This window comes from Jaculus jaculus, chromosome 18, assembly GCF_020740685.1.
Source record: "Jaculus jaculus isolate mJacJac1 chromosome 18, mJacJac1.mat.Y.cur, whole genome shotgun sequence".
In the NCBI taxonomy this organism is placed as follows: Eukaryota; Metazoa; Chordata; class Mammalia; order Rodentia; family Dipodidae; genus Jaculus; species Jaculus jaculus.
Genome location: NC_059119.1, coordinates 32,637,732 through 32,650,258, shown reverse-complemented (window position 1 = coordinate 32,650,258; position 12,527 = coordinate 32,637,732). Strand labels below are relative to the sequence as shown.

The following is a 12,527-nucleotide window of genomic DNA, read 5'->3' as shown; positions in this document are numbered from 1 at the left end:
CCTCTTCTTCAATGGCTGCATGGTGGCGTGCTGTGCACTCGAACTTGAAGTTGCCTTTCTACACAGCACCACGTGCATGCTGCCTTGTCTTGATCCAGGAATCCAGCATCCAACACCTTAATATGAGAGTAGACCTTTGCAGAAATCGACTCATTTATCCTAGCATGACTAATGAAAATCAGCTACTGGGATCCCCTAGTGCGCTCAGATAGAACTAAGGCAGAAGGGCTGGAGAGATGCCTTAGCGGTTAAGGCACTTAGCTGTAAAGGCCAAAGGACCCAGGTTTGATTCCCCAGGACCCACAAAAGCCAGATGCACAGGGTAATGCATGTGTCTGGAGTTCCTTTGCAGTGGCTAGAGGCCCTGGCATGCTCACTCGCTCTCTCCCTCTCTCTCTCTCTCCCCCTCTTTCTCTCTGTGTATCAAGTAAATAAATATTTTTTAAAAAAATTAAGCAGAGGCTCCCACTATAGTCCATAGCCCTCAGTTCCACTTGCTCTAGTAGGTGGGTTTCTTGTTGTGGGGGTTCATTCAGGTCTGTGCACCCAGCTTTGCATATTTCTCAGCTCCTAATAACCCTCACTGTGTGTTGACAAGATAAACAAACGTTCATGGGGAGGAAAACTTGGAGCAGAAGGTGTCTGGGAAAAAAGTGCATCCTTGCTGACACAGTCTTCCAGACACGCTGAAAGCAACCCTGCCACCAACACCTATCTGGGGTCTCCTATTTCCAGGGCACAGCCCCGGCCCCTGGCCTGCTCCTGTCCCTTGTCCTGCAGTAGATGGCTGTGTGGGATGACCCCGGACGATTTGAGCTGACGGGAAGGCAGAAACCCCCAGCAGCTGTGTGTGCTGTTATGCCCTCTCCATTAGACTCCGCTAATCTCCATGATTACCGTTAGGGCTAAGTGGCACCCGCATGTAACATGATTTATATTATCTCTGCTTGGTGTCAGTTACCGCTGAGTTCATGATGAGGGATCAGCTCTTTACAGACACGTTGACACTTTGCCATGGCTTCTGCCACTGCTTGCCTGCATTGAACACCTCGCCCTATTCCAGCCAGTCTCCCAACCTCTCAGCTCCACAGCCAGGGCCCAGAAAGATTAGTGTTTCCAGGACCTGGGTGCTGCCTCCCACCAATCGTGGCCCCTCTGTGTCATCTTATAGCCTGCCTCACGCCCTTCTCCAAACCCTTGCTCCCCCAAGCCAGAGAGAGGCTTCACTCTCTTTCAAGACCCTCGCCGTAGGTCTAGTAGAGGCCATCTTTTGCCCCTTCTATGTTAGGCCCTGCCTCTACCAAGAGGCCTTGATTACTCCCTCTGATTTCGTGTTGACTAAAATTTCTTTTCCCTGAGTTGCAAGGTCGTTTCAGAGCCCTGGAACCCACCCCTAGGATCCCACTTTCAGCGAAACCCCTCTGCTCTTCCTCTTCTCCCTCTCTCTCCCTCTGCTGTCCTCTTTTCTTCTCTCTTAAAGTTCCATTGCTTCTCTCTCATTACCCCTGCTTTCTACCATCTGTGTGTCCACCTCTCCTTTGCCCACTATCTAGCTTAAATGACCCTTCCCACCAATACCATCTCCCCCCTTTGGTTTTTCTTGTCTGTTTTTGCATTTCTGTGGCTCCTGTGTGTTTCTGCCATTTCCGTGTCTTGTATATCCAGTTTTCTCACCATTCTCTGGCCTTTCTGCCTCTCTGTTTTAAGGCCAGAACCCTTACTTTTAATTTTGGCTCAAGTAGCTTTTCAGTGCTGGTCTGGCCTCAGGAGGGAATCGTCCTGGGTCAGTGGCCATAGATTGACTGAGATGAGTCAGCTTTCCTCTTGGACACCAGGGGTGTGTTCTGGTGTGCTCTGTATTTCTTTGCTTGGCTTTCTCTGCGACAGATCCATCTAAGATTGATAATGAAGGGAACAGAAGAGAGAGAGAAAAAAAGAACAAATAAAGGCAAGGACATCATTCTTTTTACCTTAAAATTTCGAAGATCGCACAACATGATCCTGGTACATCAGTGAAAGCGTGTGTGGATCTTCCTGTGGATTCCTTCTTACCACTACCTGTCGTGAAGCTCATGCAGCTTCCAACAAGATCACAGAGGAGGAGTGTGCTCTGGACAGAGGAGAAACAGGATCCGTAGTTCAGGAGCACAGGCACGCATCTACAAGCCTTTTCCCATAATGGTTGTGCTCTCTGGATCAGAGATGGAAGATGGGCCCACCTGATAGCCCAGCCCTCTAGCCCAAGGAAGAGTGACTATGTCTTGCTTAGTTTGAGTAGTGCTTTCTAAAATATGGCAGTTTACTGTCTACAGTAGGTAGAATCTGACAAAATTAAGCCATGACCATCTGCATAATGTTAATGGGACCAGCCAGGTGTCATTCAAGAGCATCTTCATATTAGTGACCAGAGGATGAGCAGACAGAGCCTTAGAAACAGATAAAAGAAGAGCTCAAGATCTCCTGCCCTGCCCTTCCCTTCCTTTCTCTCTTCCCCATATTTGGCTTTTCTTTTTCCTCTTATGGGTCCCACACCAAAACTGTGTTTTTCTGCTACTTACCTAGGAGGGAGGCAGATTAGCTCTAACTCAGGAGCCTTTGTCCTTTGGCTTCTTTGGGCCACACTGGATGAAGCCTGGTCTTGAGCTACACATTAAATATACAAACATTGATGAGAACTGATCAACAATAACTACACAAAGGCTAACAGGATTCATGATTCAAGATGCAGGAATTCTTTCACCACAAATAGCCCACAATTCCATATCTAATTACCCTAATTAAGGGAGGCCCAACCCAGAATGACTTAAAATTAGCAGGCAAATGCCAAGTTTGTGACCTGTAATAAGAAAAATGATCATATCTAAGCAATAAAACTTCATTGGTTTTATTATTATTATTGTTATTATAAAAGTTAAGGAGAGCCGGTCATGGTGGCGCACGCCTTTAATCCCAGCACTCGGGAGGCAGAGGTAGGAGGATTGTGGTGAGTTCAAGGTCACTCTGGGACTACATAGTGAATTCCAGGTCAGTCTGGGCTAGAGTAAAACCCTACCTTGACAAACCAAAAAATAATATTTTTTTAATTTAAAGAATTCAACTATGTAGTCAGTTCCACATTGCTAGAATAAACATCAAACCAGATGCAGTTTACAGGAGGAACAGGTTTACTGCAGGCTTACGGATCCAGGGTAAGTTCCACCAATGGCAGAAAGAGCTGCTTATTTCCATACATCCAAGCAGAGAGAGAGAGAGAGAGAGAGAGAGAGAGAGAGAGAGAGAACTGCAGCAAGTAAAACACAAGCCAGCAGCCAGCACCACAAGCAAGCACAGCCAGAGCTCAAATGCCTTTCTATACCTTTGGTCTGGAATCAGATCTGCCCCCAGTGACCCTCCCCCTCTAACAGGTTGCTGGAGTCTTGAACAAGAAGTTTAACCATAATTTTAAAAAATACCTGAAGCTGGGCTGGAGAGATGGCTTAGCAGTTAAGCGCTGGCCTATGAAGCCTAAGGACCCCGGTTCGAGGCTCGGTTCCCCAGGTCCGTTAGCCAGATGCACAAGGGGGCGCACGCGTCTGGAGTTCATTTGCAGAGGCTGGAAGCCCTGGCGCGCCCATTCTCTCTCTCTTCCTCTATCTGTCTTTCTCTCTGTGTCTGTCACTCTCAAATAAATAAATAAATAAAATTAAAAAAAAAATACCTGAAGCTGTAAGGAACAAATATTCACGTTTAAACCACCTCATTCCGCCCCTATCCCCTATAGGCTCATGGGCATATCACAATGCAAATTGCATGCAGTCCAACTTGAAAGGTTCCCATAATCTTTACCATCTTTGTATTTATTATTTATTTATTTATGAGAGAGAGATACAAAGAGGCAGGTAGAAAGAGTGAGAAAGAATGGGTGTGCACCAGGGCCTCTAGCCACTGCAAACAAACTCCAGATGGATGCGCCACCTTGTGCATCTGGCCTATGTGGGTCCTGGAGAATCGAACCTAGGTCCTTCGGCTTCTCAGGCAAGTGCATTAACCACAAAGCCATCTCTCCAGACCATCTTTACCATCTTTGAGACTATTTCAAAGTCCCAAGTCTCATCTGAGATTCAAGAGTGTCTCTTAACTGTCAGTCCTGTAAAATTAAAACAAGTTACCTACTTCCTACACATAATGGCATAAAGTAAACATTTCCATCTCCAAAAGGCCTATCAAGGAGACACTAGACCGATACAATATCAGTAGCCTTCAGGTAAACATCAAATACCTGTAGTTCAGGTCCAACATCCATAACCAATGACAACATTCCCTGGATTTTTAATGTCCATCTTCCCAGCTAGGCTGAGTAGCCAGGGCAAACCTCCATCCCGAGTCAGCAAGTGCTCCACAGTAGCCTTTGCATAGTCCTGGTATATCCAAAACACGTGTGAGTCTTCACTGCAAACCACAGTCTATCTTCAGGTCTGTACATTGGCCTTCAGCCTTCAATATAGGAATTTCATCCTATTTCCCATCTCAGCCCATCTCTAGAACCATGTACACCTTGTGACTCACCTTTATGCACAGTCTTGAAATTCACAGTCCTGATGACAATTTGAATGCCTTTGTCTACTTTTAAGGCTTTCTACTTAATTTTTCATGACATACTATACAGTGATAATTAAACATGAGTCTTGGCAGCAACTACACCATCTTCTACCCCACAGGCTCCTCTTGTTAACTTGCGATTGCTGGGGTGCCATTAGTACATATTGCAGATACAGTGACAATGGACATAGAAAATCTCTTTGTTGTTTTTACTGTATCATATAGACTCCTTGAGTCAGTTGTGTCTTAGAGTGGCACTAAAGAAGCCATTCCAGTGACATTGTTTTCACCATCAGACCTCTAATAAAAATGGCAATTCAAGCTGTATTTGTAATGTCAGTGTTGCCATCTGTCACCAAAGCATAAACGTTAAAATTAGTGGCTCTGTTCTCCAAACTTTTGTTTGATAGATTGCCCAACTTTGTCAGTTCCCCTGTCTACAGTCTAGAGAAATGAATTGGCTTGAGAGATGCACCATCTTTTTTTCAGGGCATATTACAGCTGCCACGTAAACTTGATAAACTTGCCAACAGTTAATAGTTTTGGTTTGTTTGTATTAAACATACTATCAGATATCTAGCTTATACAAGAAGAATCTGAGTTGCAAATTCAATGAAGAATTTTGAGAAAGACTTTTTCCGGTCCTTCAATTTTTGTCCTTACAACAAAATCCTTGACACCAAATTTGGCAGCCTGTTTTTTGCATGAAATACCTTTTTCAAGTAATAGCCTTTAATAACTTTTACAGATTCTCTACAAAGTAAGCAGAGAGTCTGTTCACCTCAACAAGAATGAGCCATTTGTTCACTTCATTGAATAGTCTTTCTTTGGCCATCATTATTCTTTTTGTGGGGGGGGGTTGTTTTCTTTTGAGAGTCTATAGAACCTATGCTTAAATTAAAGAATGATAACAGACAAGGGGCTATTTTATTACAGAAGTTTATAGATATGAAGATGGAAAGTTAGGTTTGGGCCCTTGCACATCTCAGCTGCCAGAGAAATGTGAAGGAGACACTTAGACCTGAGTTTTCAGTGCCACAAAGCATCCATCATTTGCATTACTGATAATCGCTGCATTTCATTCACCAGCTGCCACAAACACATGTAACGCGGTGTTAATTTCACTGTTTGCACTTGGAAGATAACACCCTAGACGCTGAACACCACTGTAACATTGGAGCTATGCATGCATGCAAATAGCAGGAGCCAGCATGTTCATTTTGTGTGACATTGCAACATAACATGGTCATCTGTAAAGCCGGCACTCAAGGACCACACAACGAGTTATGAAAGAGTCACGGATAAACGATGGATGTTTGTGATTCTGTGCATGGCGCTATGAAGAGCTATCCTGGGCTGCATGTGGCCCATGGCATGTGGGTTGGACAGCCCTGATCTAGTTTCAATAGCAAACCATAGATTATTTAGAACTGCCTCATAGCAGGCCCAGGTCTAAGCGATTTATTTGTGAATGATATCACGTAAACCTCACTTCAACGTTGTAATCAATCTCACTTTCCACATGGCAAAACCAGCACAGAGAGTTTAAGCTGTTTGCTCAGCATTAAGGTTATTGTTTAGACCTTAAATGTCTCCAATATCCTGAGTTGAAGCCATGGTCCCCAGCCCATGACTGTATTGGAAGACAGTGGAAGCTCTGAGAGGCGAGAACCAGTTGAAGGAATTTAGGACATTGGGAATGGACTTGAAGGAGGTGGAGGGACCCTTCCTGTTTTTCTTTGCTTGACTGCCAGAGGCGACAACACCTCCACCATGATGTGCCACCTCACCTGACAAGCCCAAAGTAGAGGAAGAGACAAGTGACCGTGGACTGAAACCATGAGCCAAAATTAACCTTTGCCGTCATTAAGTTCTCACAGGTTCTTTGTCTCAGTAATGAAAAGCTGACTCATCGTTACTCAGCTAAGGAGTGACAGTGGGATTTGAACCAGTGCATCTCCAGAGATCATGCTCTTGACATAGTTGCCTCCTCCAACTTGGAATACGTGCAGTGATGGAGTTGAGTCAGGGCCCAGATAACCCCAAAGAGGAAAACATCCAAAAATTCTTGCAATATGCAATGCATCAAATGATACTTTTAAAACCATTTTTCTTCCTGAAATGATTTGCTGAAGCAAATGTCCATTAGGCTTCTGTTACCCAGCAGCTCCAGTCAGTGGGAGGAGGGGGATTGAGCAGTGTTAGGGGGACAGATTAGCACTGAGTGGGGGGGTGGTCACTCACACCAATCCTCCCCTAGCTTGGCCAGAGCAGAGGCCCCTCTTCTGAACACATTTGCAGTGACAGGGGATTTGAAAGGGGAAGGTACGCAGTCCGTACATGTCAGGACAGCAAGGAAAGGCTTACGTTTGTGCAGACACTCTTCTCCCTGCGTGCCCTTCCCCACTGGTTCTGAGGAACTGGACAGCAAGAGGTTTGGTTTGCCAACTCGAGGAGAGCCAGGAAAACCCTCTCCAGCCATGACTTTCTGACCATTTGGAACCGGTCACCAGAGAAAGTATGAGTGACACGTACAAGCTGGTTCCTAGTTAAACTGATTTTATAAGAGAAAAGGACCATGCATTTTCTCATTCTTATCCCAAACCCCAATTACTAATGATTTCTAGAACAAAAAAATAAAAGAAAGGTGGGGGGAAAAAATAGTCTGTGTGTATAAATGTCAATGTGGATGTAGCATACAAAAGAAACAAAACACTAAGGTGTTATACTCTAAAGAGGGGAGGGGGAAAAAATATTCCTCCCAGATTCCCTCATACAAGGACTTGGCCAGGTGCTAACCAAAACGACAGATGTGGGCTTTGTCTCGGGAACTGGTGTGAAACAGTAGAAGGTGCTTGTGGAAGTCATGGGAGGAGGAGGAGGAGGACGATGGCAGAGGGAATGGAGACCCGAAAGCTGGATCTGAAACCACTGCAAGGTCCAGCTAGGAGGACGGCTGGGCTGCGGGACAGAGGGATGGAAAGTGGGTGCACGGTGAAAAGCTGCCCTTAAAGGGTCTCTTCATCCTCCTGGAGTTGCTCCACCACCCCAAATCCCAGCTGCTCATGCCTCTCCCACGGCTGGATCCCCAGGCCCTCCTGGTGACAAGGGCACTAGCTGGTTTCTGTAGCCAGTGACGATCACCAGGTAGCTTCTCAGAGGAGATTGAGAGAGAAATCAATGCAACTCTCTGGCAGCAGAGCCTGAGAAAGGCAGCCATGAGACATGAATAATCCCAATGTGCCTGGCCAGTGATATGCAGCCTTGGCCAGTGGGTGGGGTGGGGGAAGGCTGTGATTCAAAATTGACTGTCTCATTTCTTTCTATCTAACAAATAACAAAGAAGTCTAAGAGACAGAATGAATAGGGGTGGACAGCCTGGAGGCTGACAGAGTCCCTTTAAGTCCCAGCCCCTCCCCCGGGTGTTCATCAGTGGATTAACCGTGTGTGTATATCTGTTTTCCAACACGTAGCCTGTGCTCTGCTCTCTGCTTTTCTCCCTTCTGTCCTTCACCTCGCTTCCTTCCTCAGAGGTGCTGCAGACCATGTGGCCGTCCACCCATTCTGTTTCAGGTCTTTGGTGGATGAAGAGACTCCAGCTCCTCTTCCTTCCTTGAACCCTGAGATTCCCACCCTTCTCTCTCTCCTCCTGTCCCATCCCTCAATAACATCTGGTTACTACGTTTTCTAGGTTGGTGCTGAGCAGCCCTCGGTTCTGCTCCTGTTTCTTTCTCCTCTCACATCCCTGCCTTGATCTCCCTCCTGTTGCCTTCGGAAATAGCTTTGCCCTCAAAGAGAGTTTTGGTTTGTTTTGTTTTTCACATATAGATACAGTCCCCAGCATTTCCTACAATTCTGTTGTCAAGCACACACATAGGAACAGTCCATCTGAGATCTTCACACCTGCCCCTCCCTCCCCTATTTCAGTGTTTCCCACCCTGCGAGTGATGTCTGAGATCCCAGGAGGGGACTGGTAATGTCCTGCTCAGAGCATACGACTTAAGTGGAAGAAGAAAGTCCCCCATCTATCTCAGAGGTCTGTGAGACTCAAGACAGCTGCTCCAGAAAGTTATCTAGATCTTGCCTATGACTCAGGCTGACCCTCACCTGACCTGCACTCTGGCCAGCGATGGCCCCAGTCTGGCTGCCCAAAGCCTCCAGGGCCGGGCAGCACAGGTTTTCTTTGGGCAGAAGTGCCTGGGAACAGAGAGGCCCCTTTCCCTGTTGGCCTGACCTCCTGCTCTAAGAATAACAGCCCTGGGACAGCATGTCCTGCAGTTCCTCTGGGAAGAGAGATGGCCGGGAAATGGGGAAGCTCAGGGAACTAGATAGAGTCAGAAGGAAATGGCAGAACACGGGCTCTACTGTTGTCAGTAAAAAAAAAAAAATAAAGAGAAAAAGAAAGAAAGAAAGAAAGAAAGAAAGAAAGAAAGAAAGAAAGAAAGAAAGAAAGAAAGAAAAAGAAAGCAAGAGTATTGCAGCCTTGGAGAGTGCAGGGGAGAACCAGGAACCCCCTTGAGGACTCTTCCAGTTTCCAAACCCTCCAGGCTTCATCTCCTGGGAGCTCAAAGAATAAAGCCATGGCTCTACTGAGCAAATGTGCCCACTGCTGTTTTGCCCACTGTACAGGGCACTCCCTGGGAAACCAAAGGAACAAATGTTCTTTCTCCCTAGTCTGAGTCCTTATTCTCTGCCAAGGGAGGTTATGACTGTCCTGTCACTGCAGTTTCCTGAGCTTTGGCTCAGGTGCCCTAGAGGACTGTGGAGCGTGGGTTGAGAGGCAAATAGTTGGAACCCCAGAACCCCATCTGCTCTTTGAAAAGCTTCTGCTCACCCAGGAGCTTAGAACCCTCTGGACACCTGGGACAGTTGAGTCGAACAGTAGACCACGTATGTCAAAAAGTCCTTCAGGAATGCTCCTCTCTTCTCTCTTCCAAAAAAAAAAAAAAAAGTTGGAAAACAGCTAAAACCCATGTACCAGAACCTCCCTTCCAAGACCCAACTGTCTTTCTTCCCTTTTTAAGAAGCTAGTGTCTCCACCCCCACCGAGCTGGCCTTAGCAAACCTGTGCCAAAGAAAGTCCCTGACCAAAAAAAAATGCCATGTGCGTTTCATGAACCCTTCCATCAAGGAGCCCTGGCAGGTACTTAAGAGCTGTCTCTGTGATCACTGTAAGGAACCTTCCTAGACTCACAGATACCTCCATCTGCCTCTTTTCCACTGGACCATCTTGGCAGGACAGAGATGCCCTGATTCCACCTGTCCAGTGCCTAGGTTACCGGGGGCATTGTCGCAGTGGTTCCGTCCAGCTGTCTCTGAGATTTGCTACCACTCCCACAGCCAAGTGACTTCAAATGTTCAGTCCCACATCTCCCCGGCCCCCTGGACAGGCACCCCCCCCGCCCGTGAATGGAGAGAACTGGGGCAATAGAACATCTCCAGAAAAGACCCAGACAGGAAAGAGCCCAGCCACACTCCTGTGCCAGGGTCTCGCTCACTCAGTCCTGTGCCCATGCCCATTTTTGCCCTGCTGGGAAGTATCAGGAGCCTCTGTGGAAGAGGCTGAGAGGTGGGCTGGACTGTAGGATGGGGGCCATGTGACTCAAGCAAGACAGGGAAGGAGGGTTGAACCCGGATGCCTCTCCGCTGCTCCCAAGCAGGCTTCGGACCCAGATGGGCATGTTTGGAACCCCCAGCAGCTGCACTTAAGGTTCCTGGACAATGATTCTGGTGGTGATGTTGCTCTGTTCTTGTCTGTCTAATATTCCTTTCTAATCCCCATCCTGCCTGCCCCTCCCTCATGTAGGGTTACTTTAGTGATCCCTGGAATGTTTTTGACTTCCTCATCGTGATTGGGAGCATAATTGATGTCATTCTCAGTGAAACTAATGTGAGTATCACTCTGCCCTCCCCAGGGACCCTCATCCTTCCTCCTCTTCTGCCTCCTCTGCTCCTCGCTCACACACTCTCTCTCTCTCTCTGTTTACCTTCTTTTATGTTTTTTTCTTTTTTGTTTTTAATTTTCTGATTTTACCCGCCTCCAGTCATGCTTTTTTTATTGAACCTGCCGTCGTCTTGTGGGGGAAAAAAAGTGGGAGTTTGTCCTTCTTTTTTTCCACTTGTCCCAGCTCTGCCTTGGCTGCGCTGGGCCCAAGGGCCCGGAGTTGATGGAAAGGAGGAGAGAAGGCTGCGTGTTGGTTGGGCCAGCGCCCAGCTGCCTGCCGGCGGCTTCAGCCCGCCGACCTTGGAACTAACCCAGCTTCTATCAGGCCCCTCCACCTTGTGAAAACCAGGTTGCCCAGGTTTGAGCTGCCAGAACTGTAGAGTGGTAAGAGAGTGTTTAAAATGCCCACGTAACCTCTTTCTTTTCTCATTTTTTTTTTCCTCTTCTCTCCTTTCATGCCTCTTTTTTTTTTTTTCATTTTCCCTCCTCCCTTTGTTTTGTTTTCTCCTCTGTTGTTGGTTTGTTCCCCCTTCTCTCTTTCCTGGCTTCTCTGCCCCATGCAGCACTATTTCTGTGATGCATGGAATACATTTGACGCCTTGATTGTTGTGGGTAGCATTGTTGATATAGCAATCACCGAGGTACACGTAAGTACATGGCGTCTGTCCCCAGCTGGCCCCGCCTGCTCTAACATCCGTCTCTCTCTCCCTGCTTTATTTTTGTCCTTCATATTTTTTTTAAATTTTCTCTGTCCCACAGCCTTATTTTTATTTTGGTTTGTTTAAATTAGTTCAAATGTTTTTTTTTTTTCTTATTGCTTTGAGATTGTATTTGCTCGTTTATTTATTTTTTTAATTTCCAGAACACATTAAGTCTTTCTTTTGTGTTTGTCGCTGCATCTTTTTCTCTCTCCCTTTACAATCAGCCTGGCATGACTCACGCTGTCTAGGAGGATGCAGCTATGTGAATTATGGAGTGGGAAAATGAAGGGCTCTTTACAACTTCTGGGCAGCCTCTGAGGCTGGGACTCAAATCTTCCCTAACCCCTCATCTCTAGACACAACTTTTCTCCGTTGCCTTTTCTGTCCCCATACGTCTTGGAAAGGAGCGCTCTCAGAGCGGAACGCCCTGAGGTGAGCCTAGGACTTTGCCTGGCACTGCCAACCATAGCCTCACCTCTCCCAGGAACCGCCTGGTTCCCTTTAAGTGGGACGGGCCCTGTTTGAATTGAAGAACAGCAGCCCATGCAGGCAGCTTGGCCCATCCTGGACCCTATGGAAGAGACAAGAACTGATCATGTTTGGACACTTGCTTGTCCTCCCTTCTCTCATGGTTGGGTGATTTCCTGAGAGCTCTTCTGGTGTTTTTTTGTTTTTTTTTTTTTCCTCATTGCCATGGAAGCAAGTTCCATGTGAACGCCTCACACCACACAAGGAATGATTGTGCACCTGCCTGACCTCCCTCCTTCTGCCACCCCCATCCCTCATAACCTGCCCTGACTCCCTGGCCTCAAGCGGATGCCAGCCTTTTGCTCCATGCCCCCACTTCCCTCCCCAGAGCTGCCTCCTCCTATGCAGTTCCTTCTGGTCCTTGCACATGTCTTGTTACCTGGCATGTTTAAATCTTCTCTCTTTAACTATAGGCAAGCTCTCTTGCAGCTAGTCCTTAACATGTGTTGTTTTAATTTTTGTCATTATTTTCTATGATTGAGACTTGAGAATGTTTACATAAAACTTTATGCACAGAACCATTGAATAACAGCACAGAGCAGATGTTTTAGAGTTTTTCATACAAGATGGTTGAAACTCCCTTGCCATTCGTTGAGCATCCCATCTCCCCATGTACCCTGGCTCATTCCCTAGTTACTGAATTGACTAATCTGACATATTTCTCATCAGTCCAGTTCCCGCTGATTAGACACCTCTATTTGCTCCCCTTCCAACCACTGGGTTTGGGAAGGAGACTGTTAGACTTTCCATACGCCCCTTCCCTTGTCCCATTGCCC

The 12,527-nt window shown here is 46.7% G+C and overlaps 1 protein-coding gene across 6 annotated transcripts in view; it reads left to right on the top strand.

The window, feature by feature from the left end:
- Cacna1c (calcium voltage-gated channel subunit alpha1 C) overlaps window positions 1-12,527 on the top strand; it is a 669,544-nt gene that overhangs the window by 597,707 nt on the left and 59,310 nt on the right. For 3 of the 6 annotated variants that reach the window (XM_045137289.1, XM_045137290.1, XM_045137292.1), the window contains one exon: window positions 11,086-11,169. In XM_045137289.1, coding sequence (XP_044993224.1) covers window positions 11,086-11,169 — 84 coding nt within the window. Of the gene's footprint in view, window positions 1-10,384; window positions 10,469-11,085; window positions 11,170-12,527 lie in introns of all 6 variants that reach the window. The other 3 variants (XM_045137291.1, XM_045137288.1, XM_045137293.1) reach the window with 2 other exon arrangements.